This window comes from Nicotiana tabacum, chromosome 16, assembly GCF_000715075.1.
Source record: "Nicotiana tabacum cultivar K326 chromosome 16, ASM71507v2, whole genome shotgun sequence".
NCBI lineage: Eukaryota > Viridiplantae > Streptophyta > Magnoliopsida > Solanales > Solanaceae > Nicotiana > Nicotiana tabacum.
This window is the reverse complement of record NC_134095.1, coordinates 58,546,275-58,571,685: the sequence shown is the minus strand read 5'-3', so window position 1 is coordinate 58,571,685 and position 25,411 is coordinate 58,546,275. Positions and strand designations below refer to the sequence as shown.

At 36.7% G+C, this 25,411-nt stretch overlaps 2 protein-coding genes across 5 annotated transcripts; both read left to right on the top strand.

Moving 5' to 3' along the window:
- LOC107774716 (uncharacterized) lies at window positions 1-25,168 on the top strand. 4 transcript variants are annotated; one of them, XR_001645570.2, is made up of 5 exons: window positions 1-899; window positions 1,537-1,674; window positions 8,905-9,144; window positions 9,223-9,395; window positions 24,783-25,168. XR_001645570.2 is itself a non-coding variant. In XM_016594350.2 (5 exons), exons 1-4 carry the CDS (start codon window positions 51-53, stop codon window positions 9,337-9,339), a joined length of 1,344 nt encoding a protein of 447 aa, XP_016449836.1. In that variant the 5' UTR covers window positions 1-50; the 3' UTR covers window positions 9,340-9,355; window positions 24,783-25,168. The 4 variants fall into 4 exon arrangements, 2 of the variants coding, with proteins under 2 accessions (XP_016449836.1, XP_016449835.1); XR_001645569.2 differs by having other exon boundaries at window positions 24,791-24,928; XM_016594350.2 differs by having other exon boundaries at window positions 9,223-9,355.
- Window positions 17,848-19,096, top strand: LOC107774717 (uncharacterized). The gene is made up of 3 exons (XM_016594352.1): window positions 17,848-17,954; window positions 18,094-18,556; window positions 18,671-19,096. Exons 1-3 carry the CDS (start codon window positions 17,848-17,850, stop codon window positions 19,094-19,096), a joined length of 996 nt encoding a protein of 331 aa, XP_016449838.1.
- Window positions 25,169-25,411: the final 243 nt, after the last annotated feature.

Genomic DNA, 25,411 nt, shown 5'->3' with positions numbered 1-25,411 from the left:
GATCCCCTCAACATAACACTCAAAGCTCTTCTATCAGAGAGGCATTCACCATGTTCAATCCCCTCCACCGTATCCCACTCCTCTTGTTCTTCCTCTCACTCTCCGCTATCTCTGCCTCCGAATCAGACACACCCATTTCCCGTTTCCAAAATTACCTCAGAATCAACACTGCCCACCCTAATCCAAACTACACTTCTCCCATCACTTACCTCATCAACTTCGCCAACTCTATCCCAAACCTCCACTCCAAAGTTCTGCACCTAACCCCCACCATACCCCTCCTATTATTAACCTGGCCCGGTACCTCCAACCCTTCACTCCCCTCCATTCTTTTCAACTCCCATCTCGACTCCGTCCCCGCCGAGCCCGAAAAGTGGACCCACCCACCCTTTTCGGCTCATAAAACTTCCGATGGAAGAATCTTTGCACGTGGGGCCCAGGACGATAAGTGTATTGGCATGCAGTATTTGGAGGCAATCAAAGCGATACAGAGCAAAGATCCCGAGTTTAAACCTTTAAGAAATGTTCATATTTTATACGTGCCCGAGGAGGAGGTGGGTGGGTTTGATGGGATGGGGAAGTTTGTGGAGACTAAAGAGTTTAAAGAGTTAAATGTTGGGTTTGTGATGGATGAGGGACAGGCTTCAACTAATGATGAGTTTAGGGTGTTTTATGCTGATAGGACACCTTGGCATATGGTGATTAAGGCTGTTGGAACACCTGGACACGGCTCTAGATTGTATGATAATACTGCTATGGAGAATTTGATGAAGAGTATTGAGGTTATTACTAAGTTTAGGGAGTCTAAGTTTGATATAGTCAAGGCTGGATTGGCTGCTAATTCTGAAGTCATTTCTGTGAATCCAGTGTTTCTCAAGGCTGGAATTCCTTCCCCAACTGTGAGTTTTTGAATTTTCGATTGAGTTTGATCTTTTGAGTTGTGTTGTTTTTCAAGCTCCTGTTGAATGGGGTCTATGAGGGGCGGATCTAAGATTTGAATTTTATGGGTTCTGGATTCTAGGACAGCAATCTCAAGTGCTGTGTTCTGAGCTAATTTTTGTACATATTTAGTGCATTTCTTATTACAGAGTTTGGGCCAAAGTTACTTTGTTCTGCCGAGCCCATATCTTAAAGCCTACTGTCATTTGGGAAATGATACTGTAGTAATTCGGAATGCTAAATGTAGTCATCCGAATTATTATTGTTTCTCTTTCCAATTCAATTAAGAAGTATGTGATGCCAATAATAGTTTCTTGGTGATTAGTCTTTCAAGTTCTGTTTAGCTTAAAAGATTTTGAGGTTTCTAAAGTATATTGAAGTATGATCTAGAGAAACCTACCAATAGGGAATAACTTTTAAGTTTAAGTTACGAATTATGAACTTGTTCCTGTTCCATTAACAGCTTTCTATGTATTAGGCAACATTGGCTTATGGTTTACTGGGCTTATATTTCCTAGTTGTTTATGGTTCTGCTTATATTTTTGTTCTTTAATTAGGATTTATGATTTATGGAGGCCTTCTGATTTGCTTGCACAGGGATTTGTAATGAACATGCAACCCTCTGAAGCTGAGGCAGGATTTGATATTAGGATGCCACCAACGGCTGATCCACAAATTATGAGGAAGATAATTGAAGAGCAATGGGCACCAGCTTGGAGGAACATGACATATGAGGTGAATAGTTACTTTTTCTTTGTGCTTATCGTTGTTAGTTTGCAGACCTTAGCATATCTTTCGGCTTTAGATTAAAAATGATAGTGCTCTTTATTATCTTACCAGAATTGTTCGGAAAATTTTGAGGTATATCAATAGTATACTGAAATATTTGAATAGCAGTTTAAATAAGTTGGTAATATCAGCAAGTAGGTTTCTGTTGTTGCCTTAATTGAAGAGACAAAACTCATTAGTGAACTCCAAAAAAGAGGGAAAATTAGGCAATGAGAGCGAGAGATATCACAAGACTATCTTGTGCAGTGAATCAAAGGAAGTACTTTCATGAATCAACGGACTATTAGTGGTTCTCACTTCTCAAGGATTTAGGTAATTTGATGCTGCTGTGTTCCAAAAAAGGATTTATGGTATTTATGTTATGTTATGGATTTTATGGTACTTTATGTTGTTTTATTATGAGTCTATTGATAGTACTAATATAGTGTCTCTTGTTGCCTCTTTGAGCCGAGGGTCTCCTGGAAACAGCCTCTCTGCCCCTCGGGGTAGAGGTAAGGTCTGCGTACATATTACCCTCCCCAGACCCCACTTGTGGGATTACACTGGGTTGTTGTTGTTGTTGTTGTTGTTGAATCCTTATTCACTGATTTGGTTTAGGAGCGTACTAATTACAATGTCCTTTAGAGGATTTTATGAGACCAAAGAAGGCCAATTTCAACATTCTGAATAAAATGGAATATTATAAGTGGGTGACTTTAGTGGGTGCTTTAGTCTCTTCTCAATAAATTTCCAGAAAGAAGCTCTCCCTGCTCTTTGAACTATCGATATCCATTTGAAGGTGGCAAATAGAAATCTTACAAAGACATAGCAGCAGATTGACTGTTGTTAACACCAAAATTTGGAGATTTTTTGAAAAAAAAGTTTTAGAAAAATCAAAAAGTGGTAAAAAAGTTTCAAGATTTTTCAAAAAATCAATTTTCTCCTCCAACAAAATATGAACTTTTTTAAAGTTATCGAAACACAACTTCAACTTCCAAATACAATTTTTTAACTCAATTTCAAAAAATCTTTTTCATTTTTTTTTGTATCTATGGCCAAAGCCTACTAAGGGAAGCAAGCTGGATGTCTACAAAAAGTGGATCAAATCCAAGGAGTAACTGATTATATGACATATCCATCAGCTCAAAACCTGAAGAATCAAGCTTCCACTTCTCGAAATAATCAAAGGAGTTTATTTGTCAACCAAGTTGTACAAGGTTTATCATGTAATGACTCAGTTAAGTAACTATTTTCTCGTAGAATACTAAACAACGCTACGCTGATTGAACATGGGACAATAAGGTTAGTGCACATGCAATGAGAACAACCGAATGAGCAGTAAACCACTCTTGCATCATCAAGATCGTGCCTAGATTTTAGAGATAAAAATAAAATGCACGATTAGGAAGTTATGCTCGGCCTTATATGTATAAGCAGGGTCTTTCTATGCATGGATGGACATCATCACAATCATTACGGCAATTAATAAACTTATATTCATTTCCTTCAAATTCCTTTAATCATCTCTTCTTTTTTTCTTACAACTTTTCTTACAATGTCAGTAGATGTTTCCTTTTCTTTTTTGGTTGATAAGGTAGATGTCTTCTTCTTAGATTAATCTTAGCGAAGTTCCTCTTTTATATGATTGGCAAATGGCAAAATCCCCTCCTCAACGTTACTCGTTTGACTTCCATTTTGGGGATCATTGCTTGGCAAATTCGGCTTCCATTGTTCATCTAGCTCGAGAAATCCGTTTATTTTTTAAGCCCTAAATTGCTCGGACTCGGGTGCAGGTATCCAATACGGGTGCAAATCTAGAGGTCGGATCCTTCATGATCTAAATTTTAAGATCCGGGGTACGAATCCAATTGCGGGTGCGGGAATTCGGCTAAAAATAATTCAAATGTCTAAAAATAGAGTTATAAAAATATGTCCTACTTACGAGACATTATGTGGAAACCTTATAATGTATTCTGAGAAGATAAAAGGAGAATGCCGGACATATAAATTTCTTCATACACCATTTCCTTCAATTTCACTCTAACTTTTATTTTGATTTCAGAAATCATTGTATCTATTGAAAATTTCTCCATCGATTTTGGTCAAAGTACCCAAAATCGATTGATCAGATCCGCTTTGGATTCCACATCCCACACCCACACCCATGTCGTGTTGATACGGGTGCGGCACCAAAAGTGAAGAGTCCGAGCAACTTAGTTTAAGCCAACAATATTTTTTGGTATGCTCTTTTTTCTATAGTTTTCAAAGCTTACTCTTTTAGGATTTGATTTCACTTGTGCATGAACTATAATGGGGGCAAGAATCTTCTCAGCATAGGGAAACATCCCGGGAAAAAGGACTGTAACTCATGGTTCTCCCACTCAAACATATGATAAATTGCAAGGTACAACTACATTGGCATAAGCTCCTCCAACCGACATCAACCTATCATGGTTCCAAATGAAGGATATTTTGGTTCACCTCCCATGATAATAAACACATAATTCATACAAGAGAAATCGACATGGATATTGTTGAGTCCTACATAAGGTGGGAATTAAAAAATGGTTCTCTTTATATGATCTTAGGCAATCTTCATCTCATGAGCTAACTTTTAAAGTTGAGTTAGGCTGAAGGTCCATTTTCTTAAAATGGTATCCGAGCTAGGTTTATCTCAATTCATTGTTAACCGGATGTTGGGCCCCCATCTTATATTGTTCTCGTTCCAGATGTACAGTACTGGTCGCACAAGGTGTGTTGAGTCCAACATTTGTTGGGAATTAAAAAATGAATCTCCTTATATGATCTTGGGCAATCCTCAACTTATAAGCTAACTTTTGGGGTTGAGTTAGGTCGAAGATCGATATTCTTAACATATATTAATGACATGATTCACTAGTTCCCCCAACCTATTGGTAAAGTAGAAACCTGTAGTGCAAATTGAGGTCCACTTTTCTCGAGACTAAATGCTTATGGTGGCAAGACAACAAGAAGATCAATCTATGACCAACTTTAATTACCAATCGGTTTAGACCTACCAAGGCCTCGGTTCAGGATGACTCCTTAGCAGGGGAACATGAATGTCGGGGAGGGCGATTGATTCCATCAAGTTTCGCGGCTTAGATGGCAAATTAAGCATTGTTAGCTCCTACTGACTATACTTTTTATATGGAAACAGTTACCCAGTGTCACAATCTAATCTTCAGTTCAGTCAAGTCAACTTGGCTAAGAAGCTTACTAATTCAACAGGTAATTTTGCCTTACCTACAACCCCTTTTCTTTCAGATCCATAAGTCGGAGGTTTCCTTTATCAGCAGATCTTTAATAACGTGTCAAACATCATCCGTACTTGGGATTTGCCTATATCAGAAAATCACTTAGGAAAGCAGACACGGGTTGTTCCAAATCAGCCATATTTCTACCCACGCTGGCCTGGCAAGCCAATGCATAACCATGACCAACCCAGCCTTCGGCAACCTTTATGCCAAATCCTGCATCTGAGCAGATGAGCCAGCAATTTTACAACTCTACATTCTAAGTGCACCGGTCAAAATGATGATACATTTTGGAATTAACTTGAAGCCAGTAGACAAATTTCTGTACCTGTTCTTACTGGATTGACGGATGTGCCTCTTCCAAGAGGTTTCAAACATCCAAGATTTGTCATTTTTTTCCTGAGAAGATAAAACATCTACCGAAGATCGCATCGGCATTTATTGCTGAATGCGGGGGGAGGTTGCACATAAATAAGGGCATAATATGCTCTTCCCCTTGTTGTGGACAAAAACCATCTTTGCCTAGTACTTTTCGTTGCCTACCAAATCAGCTCAAAGGTGGGCTGACATGGAGAGAATGTTCCATGACTGGTTATTACAGTAGGTTGATGAATCTGTTGTTGCTTTCCTGGAGAGATATCAGAAGATGCGCACTAGATGCAACATACAATTCCCGAAATCTCAGTATGCATTATATGTTGCCAACTTTCATCCCTGGGTTCAAAGAAATACTCATAGCGTAGGAGTTCGTGGCTCTTACTTAGCTGGTCACCAAAGCTACAAAGGTGTAGCAATTCATTCTTGGCGAGAAGCAATGAAGAGCCAGCAGAGGAAAAGGTCCTTATCTCGTGTCCATCATAAATTAAGTGGACTGGCCAAGCCTACTGATTATGAGGAGAAGTAGTCTGCTTAGGTTCATGCTGTCGAAACATATGAGAAAAACCATATTCTTGTTTTGCTCTCAAGTTGTGAAAAGCTAAGGAGTTGGTGAAGATTGAGAACAAAGAAAGCTACATGATTGATACTTCTAAAGCTAACTTGATGTTTGACTATTTTCTTAAGGATAAGCAGATCAGACTTCCAGAATCATCCAAACATCCATCAGTTGAAGAATCGAAGAACAGGCAGTATTGCAAGCGAAACTCATATTAGCAATAACCGCGTCGTCTTTCGCGATGCTAGCTGAAAAGCAATCAATGATGATGCATGTTCATTCTATTTAACATATGGTGACTGGTGTTGATACTTTCTTGCCAGTATTTGATAATATGGTAGCCATTACCAATACTGCTCCCAATTCTCAGCAAGATGTGCTCGTGTGGCAGCTTCACAGAAGAGACCGATATCTCCAAAGGGGTCGCAAGTGCAGAACACCACCTTAAAAGAATCAGTGGAACCAGGCGGACAGGAACGAACCATGCTTCACGAAGAAACTCTATCATTTGAAAGAACATCACTGCTGACAAGAACTGCCGTCCAAACAAGAAAAGCAAGAAAGTTCCTGTCCTCCCAAGTCTCCATTTATGCAAGATTGGGTCTAAACTAGAAGAAGTGCTTATTGGATATCAACATCTACAAAGGAGTCTCAGGTCTCTGTATCTTTGTCACTGATAAGATTCAAGAGAAGCTGAGGAAGATGATCAAGCCTAAGGTTAATATTGTCAAAGACCAGCGGGTTGTCAACAAGGGGTAAGAGAAGCTGAACCAACTAATAGCGACTACCTAACTTAGAGAAGATTAGACAAGGGCAAAGAGTCAAGCAAAGACTCAAGCAAGCAATTCAGAAGATTGAATCTGAGAAGAATGAAGTGGAAAAGCAGCAGAAGAGACAAAGTGCAGAGCTGGCAAATGAACAAAAAGGAATCCACTATGTCTGGTCAGTCCGAGGGATCACAACTCGAGGCCACTGTCTCAGTAAATCTGTAGAGCATACTCCCAGTGACTTCTTGGCATGGTCCAATATATGAAAGAGTTGGAAAATGATGTATGCACCGGGAAACATAATGGGTTGTGTTGACACAATATGAGATGGAGTGATGGACTAGATACTAAGTAAGCCTTTGGACATAGATTTGGTTGAAACTTGAAAAAAAGAGTTTTTGAAGTTGTGCTGAAAAATAGTTTTTGGAAGTTGAAGTTGTGCTTGTACATGCATTTTACATATTACATATAAAAAGGATGAAGTTTTGTGAGTGGAAGAAAAAATTTCGCCCAAAAACTGATCCAAACCAGTTTTGGAAATTTTATAAATTTTTTTCAAGAACTGATCAAATTCCATGAACAGGCAATGTTTTCAAAATTTTCTTTGACTAAAAGTAAAAAAAATCTATGTCCAAACGGGAGCTAAGTGTGGCAAGTGGTGGTTGTAGACCACTAGTTCAAGTGAAGCTTGAGGTCCTTAAACTGTTTCCGACGGGAACTTGAACAAAAGTAAGAAACGCTTGTCCCGTAGATGTTCCTATTTGATTGTATCCATTGCTCTACTACGTTTTCTTGTTCCTTCTGCCACCAGTTCACCAAATTGCCCACACTTTGCTAGAAAGTCTTTTCTTGATTTTAGAGATTGCTTGTTCACGTCTACAAAGGGGTTCCGCCTGTTGAATGTTTTTGCACTGCTGAACTTGTTTCCTACCATCTATTCAGTGTGGCTTTTTCTGGATAATTTCTGGACTGATAAGAGGGAGAAAAAGAAAGAGGTAATACAATACCCAAATATCAATCTGAATCGACATGAATCCGACAATGAACAAGATTCTGAAGTGATAATAGGGGAAGGTTATATTGAAGAAGAAATTCCTTCTTGAATTTCATCAATTTGTTGGCAATGGTCTGCTCCGGGGTTTGATTATGATCAATCTTGTCCTCCTTTCTAATATAGTGTTTCTACTGAATCCTCCACATTCATTGTAGTTTTGGATGATGTAACGTTCATATAGTTGTTCCCATTTGCTCTATTTCCAAAGGAGATCTCTCTGGTTCTTCAGATGCTTTCATCAATACTTTTGCAGATCCACAAAAATCTGTTGCTTTCAACTCTAATTCTACTAACAAAGAATTCCTTCTTTGCATCCATTCAAACCACGTGGATTGACATTCCCTTTTTTCCCCAATGATTTCATATGATTTTTCCCCAGCTGAGAAGAAGGCATTCTTTTCCATCTAAAATGGATTTTACACTAGTTTTAAATTGATGACACTCCACGTCGTCATAGCTGCTACTATATGATCAATTACATTTTGCCAATCTGGACTTAAAGATGACAAGTAAAAGTGTTTCTGCTGTGGGAGACATGTTAAGAAGAGAGAGGGTTTTGGGAAGAGGAAGGATCAGAGAAGAAAGGTTTGGTTGGAAATCACAAAGCAGGATTAATCTGACTGGAAATCCAGAGATAACTAAGAGTTTAAGATTATATGTTTAGCTCCGATTGTCTGATTCTTGTATTTCTGAAGCTGTTCCAAGATTGCTCTCTTTAAATTGAGCGCCATTATACCTTTCTGATCGTATGATATCAAAAAGTGCCGGATCGTGTAATGAAAAACTTTTTCTTTTAGGAAGTTGTCACAATTGGGACAACTCTATTTATCAATCAATCAATTATGCATCAATATGAATCATCTATAGTCATTCCGCTGGACAGCTGTATTTATTTAAAAGAAACGTTTGCTTGTGGGACAACTCTAAATAGATAGTATATCAGTTAATTTTGAGTAGAGACATCATTTCCAATGTAAATAATAGTTGGGGTTCGTGGTTTGGTAGATGAAGCTTATGTTTTTTCCCCATTCCCATTCTTATGCGTTACACACCAGTTTTTAAGAAGTTTGCATTTGGGTGATATTTTATTTGTATACTAAACACAAAAAATGGACAAGATGGTGTACTTTTGGTTTTCTGATTCTCAGGCTTCTTGTAATATGGCAGATAACCGAGAAAGGATTCCTGAGGGACAACATGGGATGTCCTTTGATGACACTCACTTCCGACTCCAACCCTTGGTGGTCTGTTTTTAATGAAGCTGTTACTAGAGCTGGGAGAAAACTCTCCAAGCCTGAAATATTAGCATCGACAACTGATGCTCGATTCATGAGACGACTGGGAATTCCCACCTTTGGTTTCTCCCCTATGAAGAACACCCCCATATTACTGCATGACCACAATGAGGTTTGTCGCTGCTTCTATTTATGACAAGTCGATAAACACTTGTTTCTCTCTGATGCCAATCATTTGTTCTCCTGGCAGTTCCTCAAGGATACTGTTTACTTGGAGGGGATTAAGGTCTATGAATACATAATAAAATTATTAAGTTCCTTTGAGGGATATTATGAACACCGGTGTAATGCAGTTTCTCAACAATGAAGCTTTTGAAAACTTGGTATGATATTCATCTCTTTCGAATATTGTTTAATTTCAAGGTATGCAAGTTCTAATTCTGCACATGCTATAAACATACTAGGTCTTTTAGATACAAATCTTAATTTGTTAACTTCTCGTATAGTTTCTTTATCGAAGGGGAGCTTTGGAGCAACGATAAAGTTGTGCCGTGTGACCTATAGGTCATAGGTTCGAGCCATGGAAGAAGCCACTAATGCTTGCATTAGGGTAGGTTGTTTACATCATATTATCCTTGGGGTGCAACCCTTCCTCGGACGCGTGAACGCGAGATGCCTTGTGCACCGTGTTGCCCTTTTTTTATAGTTTCTTCATAATTGTTTTAGTGGCATTTAATGCTTCTCCTTACAAAATATTGGCATAAATATACTGGAGGGTTTCTCCTTTTAGCCACTCAAGGGGTCAAATTGAATCTTCCGTCAGCTGCTTGTTGTTTCCTTTCATGCTAGATTATTTGGGTGAACTTGCAGTTTCATGTGTTGCTTGGCCGGTTGGTTGTGTCTCATGACTAGAACTTCAACCTCACTACTCTACACAAAACAAAAACAGATTGTATATCAGATGAATTGTCCTGCCAATACCCAATTGATTGAGTCCCATAAAGAACATTCTAAGTGGGTAAAGTATCATCTATCATGTAATGCATAATGACGTTTCAAGTGAAGCGAACTATATTTTTGTCTTGTGATTCATTTGAAAATGACAAAAGAGTTTGGCAATTGAGTGAGGGTCCTTCAAGTTTTAAAAATTGGGTGGGAGTGACAAGTAGGTAATTAGTGTTATGGAGGTTGAAACTCATTAGGAACCTTCTTTCAGTAACCCTCAAACTTTTTTTTTACACTTTGGCCTCTATATTTATTACCTCAAAATAATTAAAAATTAACAAAAAAGGCAAAAACCCTTCGCAGCCTTCTTCTTCTCATTGCTCATAGCCACCAGTGCTGCTCCTTCTCCTATCCTCCTCCTGCTCTTCTTTAGGAGTCTAGTCTCCCAAAATGTTTTTCAATAGTATATTTGCAATTGCATGTGTGTTTTTGTTGAGTAGATTTGTGGAGAATAATTTTTGTTGTAAAAGAGTTTCAAAATATTGTTGGGTCTTTTTTGGACTGTATTTGGTTAGTTCTTGAGTTGGGAATTACTTTAGAGGACCATTTATTGTCTATTGGTAAGTGAAAAAAGATAAATTTGTGTCCATTTTTTAGCTGGAGTGAATTAGTGAAACCAACTTCGTAGTTTTAGCCAACAACTTTCGTAGTTGTCGGAACAACTACTGAAGTTGTTCGAAGAAACAGTTGGATATCTTCAACAACTTTCTTAGTTGTCTGAACAACTTTTGAAGTTGGAAGAAATAATTGAACATATGTCTGACAAATACAAAAGTTCTCGCAACAACTAATACAGTTGTCTGACAACAGTTGCTGGACAACTATTGCAGTTATGGAACAACTTCTGTAGTTGTTGGAAGAAATAATTGGGCAATTACAGAAGTTGTCCATATAACTACTAAAGTTGTGAGACAGTTGTTGGTTGTTGTGAGACAACTAAAGAGTTGTAGCAAATCTAGCGATAAGTAATCAAGTTATTTAGTAATTTTCAAGTTGTTTGATGAATCTATATCCTATAACGATAAATTTAATGAAAATTGATGATAAATTGAGCCATACTATGGCTAGAAAGAAAACAACATACTGTTTAATTGCTCAAAAAATTGAGCCATACTATGAATTATATTATTAGTAAAGATAAACATAATGGTTCAGTTATAATTGAAGATTGATAGAGTGATTCTATTATTATTAAGGATAAAGGTAGTGATTCAATAACAATTGAAGATCGATCGAGTGATTCTATCAATTATTACACATAAATGAAGTAATTTGATGACAATTGATGATCACCTAGAGCTATTCTATGAATTATTAAGAATAAACGTAATGACACCGATTCTATGAATTAGTTAAGAATTGTTGGGACAACTACAAAAATTGATCGAACAATTGATGTACTTGGGACAACTAGAAAAATTGCTGGAACAACTGAAGCAGTTGATGGGACAACTGAAGTAGTTGTTAAGCAACTACATAAATTGTCGTAGTAATTAAAGTAGTTGTTGGGACAACTAAAACAATTGTTCCCGGAACAAAACTATTTTTACTATTTTTATAGACCTAATGTATGGTGAGAGTGTAAAGAGAAGAAAGTAGAATGAAAAATCAATATATACACATCTAGTTGATAAACCTACACAGTAACTAATTGTCTATTAACTCAAAAGTAACTATCTTAAGTAACTAATTGTCCATTAAACCAAACCAGTACAAAAAACAACCTCATGCACAACTAAATTTTGGAAGTGCCATTTAGTATATGGTTGAACATCCCGCTTTTCTTGAGTAGTTTGGGCCACAATTCGAGGATGGCCAATCCTCTTTGCCCTAGCATTCTTAGTCTTGATATTCATGGTCAGTTTTCTTGCTAACCCAAGAGTACAAGGAAATTGTCTTGCATACCTCAGTATTATAGTGCTCATAGGCAGGAGCCCCTCCAACTTGCTTGACAAGGAATTCATTGCCTCCGTTAGGGCATTATGCTTATCATAACATTTTTTGCTTTCACGTCACCAGGGAACCTTGGAGGTACCCAAATTTGCCATTTTGGTCACTCCAGATGAATCTCCTTCCCTACCAATATCAACTGCATAGGAATCTCCTCCTCTTACCCTTCCAACATAACTGCAAATATCAAAGTCCACATGGACTAGTAGCTCTCTTCTCGCCAATATCTAACATCATTTTGCCCAACACCATCTCTCTCAACATGACCAACTCTCTAAAGACTCTCCGCTACCAACTTTCTTCATTCTTATGGTTGTTACCATGACCAACTTATCTTTCAAAGCATCAATTATGGGGTCCGAGCTATCTTCAAAGTGCTCAATGTCTTGAATGTAAGTTTCCCCCTTCTCTCCGCTTGTTGGGGAAAAAAGGGGTGCATAATCTTCTGCATTTTTAAAACAAATTAATAAAAATACTAATATTGTTATGAAATATAACCCAAAATAACAATATAGAACAAGCAAAAACAAACTAAGAGATATAGAGAGAAAGAGAGGAAGAGAGATTCTTATTTCTTCTTCAATTGTGTATTTTTCCTATCTATTACAAGGCCTTTATATAGGCATAAAAAGTGAAGAAAATATGTCATGGAATATGTCATTGAACATACAAATTATGTCATTGAATATGTCATTAAGCATTTTAGCTAAAGATCATGGAAGAAGAGTAGACATCCACCATAATGTGATATTCATCATAACACTCCCCCTTGGATGTCCATAGATAATGTGCCTTGTTAAAAACTCTCTAAAAAAATATTGGGATGTACATAATTATTTATGATATGCATTGCTTGCTGCCTCATTAAAAACCTTACCAGGAAAACCCAGTGGGACAAAACCTTGGCTAAGGAAAAGAGTGCAGCGTGTAGTTACTCCCCTGATGAAAAATCACTTAATGTCTCGAAGACGACGCATTCCAATCTTATATATCAGCTTTTCAAATATTGAGGTTGGTAATGCCTTAGTGAACAGATCAGCCAAATTATCACTTGAACGAACTTGTTGTACATCTATTTCACCATTCTTCTGAAGATCATGAGTGAAAAAGAATTTTGGTGAAATGTGTTTTGTTCTATCTCCTTTGATATATCCTCCTTTCAATTGAGCTATGCATGCAGCATTGTCTTCATACAATATTGTTGGAATATTCTCTTTCGAAGAAAAACCACATGTTTGCTGAATGTGTTGAGTTATAGATCTTAACCAAACGCATTCTCGACTTGCTTCGTGAATGACTATTATCTCTGCATGATTTGAAGAAGTAGCAACCATAGTTTGTTTTGTCGAACGCCATGATATGGCTGTACCTCCACTTGTAAATAAATAGCCTGTCTGAGATCGACCTTTGTGTGGATCTGACAAATATCCTGCATCTGCATAACCAATCAATGATGGCTTGGATTCGTTTGAATAAAATAAACCCATATCAATGGTCCCTTGGAGGTATCTGAATATATGTTTAATACCATTCCAGTGTCTTTGTGTTGGCGAAGTACTAAATCTTGCCAATAAACTTACTGAGAAAGCTATATCTGGTCGGGAATTATTGGCAAGATACATTAATGCCCCAATTGCACTAAGATATGGTACTTCGGCACCAAGAAGCTCTTCATCATTTTCATGAGGTCGGAATGGATCTTTCTTTATATCAAGTGATCTCACAACCATTGGGGTACTCAATGGATGTGCTTTATCCATATAGAATCGCTTTAAAATCTTTTCGGTATATGTTGATTGATGGACAAATATTCCATCTTTCATATACTCAATTTGTAGACCAAGACAAAATTTTGTCTTTCCAAGATCTTTCATTTCAAATTCTTTCTTCAAACAGTCTACTGTTTTTGGAAGCTCCTCAGGAGTTCCAATGATATTTAAATCATCAACATACACAGCGATTATAACAAATTCAGATCCAGACCTTTTTATAAAGACACAAGGACAAATTGGATCATTCTTGTACCCTTCTTTCAACAGGTATTCACTCAGGCGATTGTACCACATACGACCTGATTGTTTCAATCCGTAAAGATTTCTGAAGCTTTATTGAACAAGTTTCTCGAAAACTTTTATATGCTTCTGGCACTTTAAATCCCTCAGGTACTTTCATAAAAATTTCGTTGTCTAATGATCCATACAAATAGGCTGTAACAACATCTATTAGATGCATATCAAGTTTTTCTTGCACTGCCATATTTATGAGATACCTGAAGGTGATAGCATCCACTACAGGAGAATATGTCTCCATATAATCAATTCCAGGCCTTTGGGAAAACCCTTGTGCCACAAGTCGTGCTTTATATCTAACGACTTCATTTTTATCATTTCGTTTCCGCACAAAAACCCATTTATACCCTACTAGCTTTATGCCTTCAGGTGTTCGAACTATGGGTCCGAAGACTTCACGTTTTCCAAGTGAAGTTAACTCTGCCTGGATAGCGTCTTTCCATTTTGGCCAATCATTTCTCTGTCTACATTCATTGACAGATTTTGGTTCAAGATCCTCATCTTGTTGCATTATTTCAACAGCAACATTATAAGCAAAAATGTTATCGATAACAACATTATTTCGGTTCCATCTTTTCCCGGTTGAGACGTAACTTATTGATATCTCTTCATTTTCATTATTTTCAGGTACCTGGACCTCCCCTAAGGTCTTATCATTTGTTACGTCTTGGGGCTCTTCTTGAGCCACTACCTCCGTGTTATGTTCACTTTGATCATTTGCTCCTTTTCTTCTTCGAGGATTTTTATCTTTAGAACCGATTGGTCTACCACGTTTCAAGCATGGCTTAGACTCATTTGCTTTAATTAATTGTCCTGTCGGGATATCAACTCGAATTGGTGCATTAGCAGCTGGAATATGTGACTTGGTCACCCTTGGTAGGTCAGTGAATGCATCTGGCAATTGATTTGCAATATTTTGCAAATGAATAATCTTTTGAACCTCTTGTTCACATTGATTTGTTCGAGTATCTAAATGAGACAGTGATAATGCATTCCAATCTATATTCTTTTTCGGCTGCTTATTTTCTCCCCCTAATGTTGGATATACTGATTCATCAAAATGACAATCAGAAAATCTTGCCGTAAATAAATCTCCAGTCATCGGCTCTAGATATTTTATAATTGAAGGAGATTCATATCCAACATATATCCCCAACCTTCTTTGAGGACCCATCTTTGTGCGTTGTGGTGGAACAATTGGAACATATATCGCACAACCAAAGATCCTAAGATGGGAAATATTTGGCTCCTGACCAAAAGCCAATTGCAATGGGGAGACTTTATGATAACTTGTGGGCCTTATCCGCACAAGTGATGCTGCGTGCAAAATAGCATGACCCCATACTGAAATGGGAAGTTTTGTTCTCATAAGCATTGGTCTAGCAATTAATTGGAGGCGTTTGATCAATGATTCTGCTAGACCATTTTGTGTATGAACATGAGCAACCGGATGCTCAATGGTAATCCCAGTTGAAATACAATAATCATTAAAGGCTTGGGATGTAAACTCACCAGCATTATCAAGACGGATTGTCTTAATTGCATAATTTGGAAACTGTGCTCTTAGCTTTATTATTTGAGCCAACAATCTCGCAAATGCCATATTGCGAGTTGATAGTAAGCACACATGTGACCATCTTGTAGATGCATCTATCAAAACCATATAATATTTGAATGGTCCACATGGAGGGTGAATGGGCCCACATATATCACCTTGTATACGTTCCAGAAATGCAGGGGATTCCATCCTAACTTTAATAGTTGATGGTCTAATAATTAATTTTCCTTGAGAACATGCAGCACAAGAGAATTCCTTAAATTGAAGAATTTTCTGATTCTTCATTGCATGTCCATGTGAATTCTCAATTATTTTACGCATCATATTAGAACCAGGATGGCCCAACCGGTCATGCCAAATAATAAAATTATCTTGATTAGTAAACTTCTTGTTTACTACGGCATGTGTTTCAATCCTGCTAATACTTGTGTAGTATAAGCCGGAGGAAAAAGCGGGTAACATTTCAAGCACATATTTCTTACCGGACGTTATTGTAGTAATATAAAGATATTCAATCTTTTCATCATTTGTAGTCTCAATATGATAGCCATTTTGGCGAATATCTTTGAAACTTAATAAGTTTCTTTGAGATTTACTACAATATAGTGCTTCATCAATAGCCAAATTTGTTCCTCCTGGTAGTAATAAATTGGCTCTTCCAGAACCTTCAATTAATCTTGTACTACCGGATATTGTATTAACATTCGCTTCTTTCATTACCAAATAAGAGAAATATCTCTTATCTTTTAAAATAGTGTGTGTTGTAGCACTATCCAAAAGACATATATCATCTTTATTAATCTTGAGTCCAACTGAAGACTGTGGAATTTTCATATTCTCAATAAAATATGGCTCAACTTAGCTGGAGTTAAGAATAAAATTAGAGCTTCGTGCTGATAACGTGTTATGAAATATAACCCAAAATAACAATATAGAACAAGCAAAAACAAACTAAGAGATATAGAGAGAAAGAGAGGAAGAGAGATTCTTATTTCTTCTTCAATTGTGTATTTTTCCTATCTATTATAAGGCCTTTATATAGGCATAAAAAGTGAAGAAAATATGTCATGGAATATGTCATTGAACATACAAATTATGTCATTGAATATGTCATTAAGCATTTTAGCTAAAGATCATGGAAGAAGAGTAGACATCCACCATAATGTGATATTCATCATAACAAATATGAATTTTTAGTACAACTATTGAAGTTGTTCCTAAGTCTATGTAGTTGTTAAGTTGCCCAAGAACTACACTTGTTGGTTCAACAACTTTTGTTGTGCCAACAACTTTGTTTACTGAATTAATTGTGTGTAGAACACAACTGAAGTTGTCTAGTTGTATATCTTACATCTTCTCTTGTTTGGACAAGAGGATCAACATTTGTCGCATAAGCGGATTTCATGGCCAACTATCTAATTATTTTTGGAATTGAATTCTTAGGTAAAGGATCCTTAGCCATTTGTTGAACCAGTGTTATTAAAAGCGAGTGCTTCTCGCTTAAAGCGCAAAAGCGAGGCAAGGCGCAACCCTTGCGTTTTTCTGCCCTAAAGCGAGGCATGGGATAAAAAGCGCACGCTTCTCGAAAAGAAACGAGAAGCAAGGCGCAAGAAAAATGCAAGAAAAGCTCACTTAAGCGAGGTCGACGGCTACCTAGGGTTTTATTCTAAAATTTTGCGAATACATGCTTACGCGACTTTTCTTCCAAATCATCTGCTTAGAGTGACTGTTGCAAGCCTTGCGACGTCTCTTCCTCTTCTCTTGATTGTTGCGACTTCTTTCAAGGTAAGTTTCTCTTCTCTTCTCTTCCTCTTCTGCTTTTCTCTGCTTTACCTGCTTCCTCTCGATTCCTCTTCTCACTTGTCTTCTCTTTTTTCTCTCCTTTTTTATTTTTTTTTTACTTTTTTTTGGCTCTATTTTCTATGTTCCGCTCTGTTTTTTAATCTCTGTTGATTGCTCTATTTTTTTTCTTTGTTTTAACCTTTTTTTGTGATTGTAGTAAATTCTGTCTTTTTATTCAGTGGCATCAAGCCAAAAAAAAGATCCAGCTTGGGCGTATGGAGTTGAAATTGGCAGTAGCACAAAATTCCAATGTATCTTTTATCAAAATATATGTATAACAGTGGAATACATCATCACAAGAAACATCTAATTTGTGGTTATAGAGATGCCAATATATGTCCAAATGTTTCGGATTCTGTTAAGGAAGAAATGAGAGTATGTTGCAAAAAAAAAATGAGTATCCAATGAGCCACGGAGCATCTATGGTTAATCTTATTGATGAGATAATCAAATGGATAAGGATGGCTTTGAAGCCAATGATATATCAATGGGCCGCCTTCCTCAAAATCTCAAAGAAAGATTTCAACTAGTGGAAGTGGATGATCCACGGGTAGCAATGTGAAAGGTCCTCTCAATCTTTATTTCTCGCAAAAACCAAATGAAAAGAGAAAAGGTGAAGCTATTGATTTAAATTCTTGCAGGAAGAGTTTAAGGGAGCGCTGTGTAGATGCTTTTGCTAGGTGAATGTATGATGCAGAGCTCTTTTTCATATTGACACAGATGGTTTTGGCCCAGGAATGAAGCCCCTAACCTATAACGAAGTAAGAATTCCTTGTCTAAAAAAGGAGGGGGAGAAGACAAACAAGATTGTCAAGGAGCATAAGGTGCAATGGCAAACTTATGGATGTTCCATTATGATGGATAAGTGGACAGCAAAAAATGAGAAAGTGATCATTAATGTTTTGGTGAATTCTCCAAGAGGTAGTGTGTTTCTTGAATCTTATGATGCTAGTGACTCTTCCACCAATTCCAATAAAATGTTCAACTTGTTTGAGAAGACTCTATTGAAAATTGGGAAGGAAAATGTTGTGCAAATTGTTATTGATAACGCAAGTGAGAATAAAAAAGCGGGTGACATATTGAAGGGAGTGTTCCTGAAACATTTTTGGACTCCTTGTGTTGCCCATTGTATCAACTTTGATGTTTGGTCACATTTTCAAGTTAGCCCCATATTCTACGTGTGAACAAGTGGTTCTAGTTATCCTTTTTAACCTTCATGTTAATTGTTTACACTTATTAACTATGAAATTTGATTTTCTACTGTATTTGCGGAGGCGATTAAGATACATTCTTACTTTAGTCAGAGGCCATTGTTGTTGAACATAACGAGGAGATACACAAACCAAAGAAATTTGGGGAAATCGGTTAAGACAAGATTCACAACAGCTATCATGACTTTGCATAGTTTTTACTTGCAAAAGAAAAACTTGAGAACCTTGTTCATGTCAACTGGATGGAGTAAGATTATCTATGCAAAGGAAGCTCTTGGGGAAGAAGTTGCGAGCTATATTGTTGGTCCATATTTTTTGAATGACACTGTTCAAGCACTTAAAGTTTGTAATCCTTTGCTTACTGTACTTCGTTTGGTGGATGGGGAGAGAAAATCACCAATGGGATACATTTATGAAGCCATGGATAGGGCCAAAGAAGCTATCAAAAAGGCATTTGATAAAGATAAGAGGAAATATGAGAGTTTTTGAAATCATTGATGCAAGGTGGACAGATCAACTTCATCAACCTTTGCATTCAACAAGGCATATTTTGAACCCCAAGTTCAAATATATAAATGAAGAGAAGAAGACTTTAGATAAAGAAGTGTGGGGGATATCTTGCATGTATTGCGAGGTTGGTGCCAGATGAAGCGATGCAAGACAAAATAGGGGAGGAGCTTAGTATACATGCAAGCAGATGGAATATTTGGATTAGGTTCGGCCATTAGAGCCCAAACCAAATTGTCACCATGTGAGCAAGTTGTTTCAATTGTTTTTACTCTTTAGAGCTTCAACTTTTAAGTTATTAACTTCTAAAATAATACTTTTACAATTGAATGGTGGATGCAATTTGATTATTACTAAACTAAAGTGTATCTCAATTGTCCTAAGTACTCGTCTTAATTACTTTCTACAACTTATGTACATATTCATACTAAGAAGAGTAATAGACTTGAGCTAAAGAAACTCAATGATCTAGTATTCGTTAAATATAATGGAACATTTGGCGCGTTGTTGCAAAGCTCGCAATACCATTGATCCAATTTTGTTGGATAATATTGATGAAGCAAATGAATGGTTAACTGGAGCCCCCCAATATCATGAATTAGAAGAAGTATATGAAGGAGAAGATCTCACTTCTGGTCATGTTTCTATGGCAAGTGGAGTTGAGGAGAATATTTATAGTTGGGGGGGGGGGAGGGAGTACTTTAAGTAGCAAAGAAAGAGTAGTTTCAAGTTCAAGTAGAACCCCAATTGATGAAGCCTGCGATGATGAAGAAGATGATGACCAATATAATTACTCAAATGTGATGACACTTCAAGAGTTTGGAGATCTTGTTGAAGAATAAGATGTTGCTCCCTTCGTGATTTGGTTTTGCATTTACTTAATATGTTATGACTTATAAGGATTACTGACTATCTAGTTCTAGTATCTATTATTTACTTATTTATTTAAGAATTGAAAGATTTGCTTAATATGTCATTTTTATTGAGTTCTTGGTCATTTTTATGCCTATTTAATATTTTTTATTTATGTATTAAATTGCACTTCACATGAAAAAAGCGAGCACTTCGCTTCATGCTTCTCGCTTCGATGAAGCGAGGGCTCGTCGCTTTTTTCCACTGCTTTCTCTCCAGAACACTGCGTTGAACTACTGTAATGGCTTCAAATGCCCAAGTCTATATTGTAATAAGTGAAATGCAATTTAATGTATAACATAAAATCTAAATAGGAATTTAACTCAAAATTATAAAATGGATAAACATTTTAATTACTTGCTTCAAATGCCCACAAAAAATCGTAGAGGTTACATTGGATTTTGGATGGTTTCAATTCTTTTACTAGATATTTAATGGTAAGGTCAAAGCTTATTCGACCCCATGGAGATATAAGTCGAATAATTCTTTATTCGACGCCACTTTTAACCAGTCGGTGTCTACCTTTTTTTTTGCATCTTTTTCACATAATATGTTGTGCAATAATCAAATAAGCTCATTGCCACCTTTTGCTCTTAGTCATGACAGCGAATTCGTTGGTGTCAAAACAAATAGGCATGACATTGTAATCATACCAAAGCTCTTTTTTATTTTCACAGAAGACTTGGTGAAGAAGAAGGACATACACCAACTTCATTAGAGCAGTAGCACTTCATTTTTTTGCAAGTCTAAAAAGTGATCAAAATAACTTTTTTCGAATATCCTTTCTCAATACCCTCATTGATCATTGGAAACCTCTATCTCCACAAGATAGGGGTAAGGTTGCGTACACACTACCCTCCCTAGATCCCACTATACTGGGTTTTTTTTTGTTGTTGTTGTAATACCCTCATTGATCAAAAGCTTTCTGAACTAACAACAACAACCCAGTCAAATCCTACAAGTGGGATCTGGGGAGGGTAGTGAGTACGCATACCTTACCCCTACCCCGAGGGAGTAGAGAGGTTGTTTCCAAAAGACCCTCGGCTCAAGAAAACGAAAAGAGACAATACATCAGTATCATCAATAGAAACCATATAAATAATAACAACGACATAAGAACCAGAAAATAGATGAAAAACAATAACCATAACAAGTAAATAAGGCCCGGTACTATGGAAAAAGCTTTCTAAACTTAACAAACTAATTTCCAAAGCCAGATCTCACAGTGACCCTTGACTCATTAAGGTCGAGACATGTTCAAGAGGGTCTTAAATCCATACTTTACAATGTCAACGGTCTTTACACATTTAGGGTCGAAAGAGTCTCGAGATCACCGTCAGCATCACCAACACCATTTGATGATCCAGTAACTTTAGAATTATTATCACCATAAACATCATCATCTAATCCAGCAACGGCTGGTGATGTCAATGGTCTTTAAACATTCAGTTGAATGCTAATTTTTGCTACACTCATTTCTTTCTTCACTAACCTGGTTCTCACCCATGTCATCAGCCACAGTTCTATCTTCCTCCTCTTCTTCATTCGACTGCTAAGTTGTAATCCCACCATTTTTTTTCTTCTTCACTTGACTGTTCACCGCTACTCTCATGTGTTTCCTTTTCACGAACCAGAGTCTTATGTAAAGAAAAAGAGCTTTGGTGTGATTACAATAGCATACCTATTTGTTTTGGCATCAATTAGTTCGCTATCATGACTGGACTCCGATGTCATTCTCTCCTCTCCTTATTCAGCTGTTAGTAGAGGTTGGAAAAGATGGTGAAAATTTGGGTGATATAGTAGGAAGTCTGTTTTCTCCATTGAGAAGGTAAAGTATCCTACGAAAAAGCAAAAGGTAACAATGAGCGTGGTTTGGTTTTTGAACAGCATATTATGTGCAAAAAAGAAATTAGACACCAACTAGTTAAAAGTAGCGTCCAATAAAAAAATATTCATTTCATATACATGAGAGTCGAATAAGCTTCGACCTTACCATTAAATATTTTGTGAAAGAATTGACACCATCCAAAACCCAATAATAACCTTTACAACTTCATGTGGGCGTTCACGATATGTAATTAAAATGCGTTTCCATTTTAATTTTGAGTTAAATTATTATTTTGGTTTTATGTTGTTGTTGATGTACATTAAACTGCATTTCACTTATTACAATATAGACTTGGGCATTGATGTACATTAAACTGCATTTCACTTATTACAATATAGTCTTGGGCATTTGAAGCATTCAAATAGTTTGACGAATGGCTAAGGAAGAGATCAATTCCAAGAATGATTAGATGGTTGGTGGTAAAACCCGCTTATGCGACAAATGTAGATCCATCCTCTTAGCTAGATAACTTCAGATGTGTTCTGCACCAACTACTTAAGTAAACAACACTCTAGTTGTTGTTGGACCAACTATGCAGTTGTGGGAACAATAAGTTCAATTGTTGGGCAACTGAAGTTGTGGGAATAACAACTGAAGTTGCTGCATAACTTCAGTAGTTGTGTTAAAAAAAGCATTAGAGTATTTTAATTTTTTTTTTTTTTTGGTGAAATGTAGAAGTGCACCTTTTTCTTTTTACCAACAAACAAAGTGAAAGGGAGGCATACATTAAAGACATTTAAGGATCGTATGGTACAATAGTGAGTTAGACAAGGATATCCCATAGGGTTAATTATCCAACCTTCTCTATGAGATAGCTAATCTCACCATTTTAATGTGAAATTTATCTCGGGATTAGCTAATACCTATAACTAAACATGGGATAAATACAATCTCAAATTCTATCCCAGAATTATTATCCTTATTCTTCGTATCAAACGACCTCTTAGCCTTTAAAGATAGTCCAGACCCCAATATTGATACATTAAAAGATGAGTTAGCAACAACCATAAGAATGGAGAAAGTTGGTGGTAGGGAGAGTCTTGAGAGAGATTGTATTGGGCAGATGATGTTAGATATTTGTGAGGAGATCGACTAACCAAGCTGCTGATCTTTTGGTAGGGTAGGAGGAGGAGACTCCTATGCACATCAGATCTTGACAGGGGAGGAGATACTCCTAGAGTGACCAAAACACTAGGTATGAGTACTTCCAAGGTTCTATGTTGCTGTGAATGCAAAAATTGTTATGAATCCATAATACCCTGATGGAGGCAATCAATTCCTTCTCATGCAAGTTAGAGGGGCTCCAGCCAAAGAGGACGATAATACCGAGCTATGCAAGGCAATCTCCTTATACTCCCGGTTTAGCCAGAAGACCAGTCATAACCCAAGAAGACCAGTCATAACCCAAGAAGACCAGTCATAACCCAAACTACTTGAGAAAAATAGAATAGTCAACCATATGTTGAATGACACCTTAGGGATTTGGTTGTGTATGGGGTTGTTCTTTGTACTGGTTTGGTTGAATGGATAATTAGTTACTTGAGATGATTATTTTAAGGTTAATGGAGTTGCCCAATAACTGCTTCACTTCGCCCAACATTTTCTTTAATTGTCTCATCAATTTCTCTAGTTATCCCAACAACTCTTAAATAATGTAGTTTTTCCACTTTGGCTGAAATTTATTTTCTCTAGCACTTTTTCAACCATAGATACCCTTAGAATGAGCTTCTTTTGATTAGCCAAAAAGACGCAAATCACGATCATCCCTTATCTTAGAAAGAGATGCCTTTTGCTTTTCATCAAAGCCGAGCATGTTTGTAATGGAAAGATACTCTATATTACAATTTAACCCCAACCTAGAAATAATTATCTCAATCAGCTCATCATACGTAATATTCTCACTCATCTCTATCGGTATTGTCTTTTAACCCTTTGGACATCAAGTATAACGAGTAGGATTCTCTACCGATTCACCATGTATTAACTCTTATTATTTAGTCCCCTATTGGTGGTCACAATAACTGACATCATAAAGATACATATTTCAGTGGTTCTTACCGGAGATAGATTTATCAAACAACTTCAAAATTGCTAAAGAGCTCGATTACTTGTCCCTACAACTCTTTAGTTGTCCCATAACTACCAACAATTGTGGGACAACTTGTGTGATTGTCCAAGTATTTCTTCAAACAACTGCAGAAGTTGTTCCACAACTATTCAGTTATCTAGCAACTACATACGATTGTCGGACAATTGTAGTAGTTGCTGGAATAACTTTTTTTTTTGTTAGACAGATGTCCAACTGTGTTCTCCAACAACATAAGAAGTTATTCCGATAATTACAAAAGTTATTAATTAAAACTACCAAGTTGGCTTCGCTAAATCTAACTGAAGAATGGACACAAAATATTCTTTTTTCACCTATCAACAGATAGTGAATGTTCCTTGAAGTAATTTCCAGTTCAAGAACTTACCAAATGCAGTCCAAAAAAACCCACCAATGTTTTGAAATTCTTTTTCCACAAAACTTATTTTCCATAGATTTTCTCAACAAAAACACATACAATTTTGAATCTACTACTGAAAAACATTTTGGAAGATTAGACAATTATCTACTTGTCACTTTTATCCAATTTTTACTGGAAAGTTAGCTTTTCAAATTAGAAAGGCCAAAGGGAAATTCCTTAAGGTATCTGAAGTTTATGCTTATTCAAACTGTGGATTTGAATGAACGTGTATTGCTAGTTATCTAATGCATTATCATCTCATAACTGCTAACCTGAGAATTGATTTATGTTACCGGTTCCCAATAAACTCTAGGTGTTGACATAGTAGTATTTATGCTAGCTCTGAAATTATGTTTGTTAGTTTTGCAGGGGAGTCACTCTTGTGGAAAAAGATGATTTGTACATACGTTATGGTTGTATAACATCACTTGCAAAAGTAATAATATCATCTTGAGAAAAGAAGAGCTGTTTTACACTTGCAATAAATTATATTGACAAAGCGTGCAGACTATTCTTCTTTGAAGCTTCCACCATTATTCCTTTAATTGAGAAGCCCATCTGGAGTTTAGTCAGTCGATCTTTAAACCTATGTCAAATAATGTATTACTTACTAAATTTGCAGAAATTATGCTGCAGTTTATATGTTCGTAATATCTTGATCTGGTGACATGTATTTTGTACAAACAGTATGCACACTGAAAATATGTCCTACTGAAGTTTAATGGTTGTATCATCTTAATCAGGATACTCCATCTATTTCTTTCGTATACAAATTTTAGAATTTAGGTCTTAATCTGCTGATTACCAAGACAGCGTTTCTTCGCTCGCCATCCCTGATTGTGGTTAATTTTCAGTCAACATGGTCTCTCTATTGGCACAAAGTCTCTTTCTGTTGGTAGTAGGTTTTTATGACTAACCGTTGTTTTCTTTCATTGTTGATCACCTTACTATTTTGCTATTTTTATTATGTTTTTATATGGCTTTTTGGTA

Bases quoted from the DNA above. Each gene is read 5' to 3' on its own strand.
- LOC107774717 (XM_016594352.1), top strand. From the start codon at position 17,848: ATGGATAAGGATGGCTTTGAAGCCAATGATATATCAATGGGCCGCCTT. The intron at 17,955-18,093 runs GTGAAAGGTCCT...TGTATGATGCAG, and splicing joins GATGATCCACGGGTAGCAAT to AGCTCTTTTTCATATTGACA. The intron at 18,557-18,670 runs GTTAGCCCCATA...GTATTTGCGGAG, and splicing joins ATGTTTGGTCACATTTTCAA to GCGATTAAGATACATTCTTA.
- LOC107774716 (XM_016594350.2), top strand. From the start codon at position 51: ATGTTCAATCCCCTCCACCGTATCCCACTCCTCTTGTTCTTCCTCTCA. The intron at 1,675-8,904 runs GTGAATAGTTAC...GTAATATGGCAG, and splicing joins GGAGGAACATGACATATGAG to ATAACCGAGAAAGGATTCCT. The intron at 9,145-9,222 runs GTTTGTCGCTGC...TTCTCCTGGCAG, and splicing joins TACTGCATGACCACAATGAG to TTCCTCAAGGATACTGTTTA.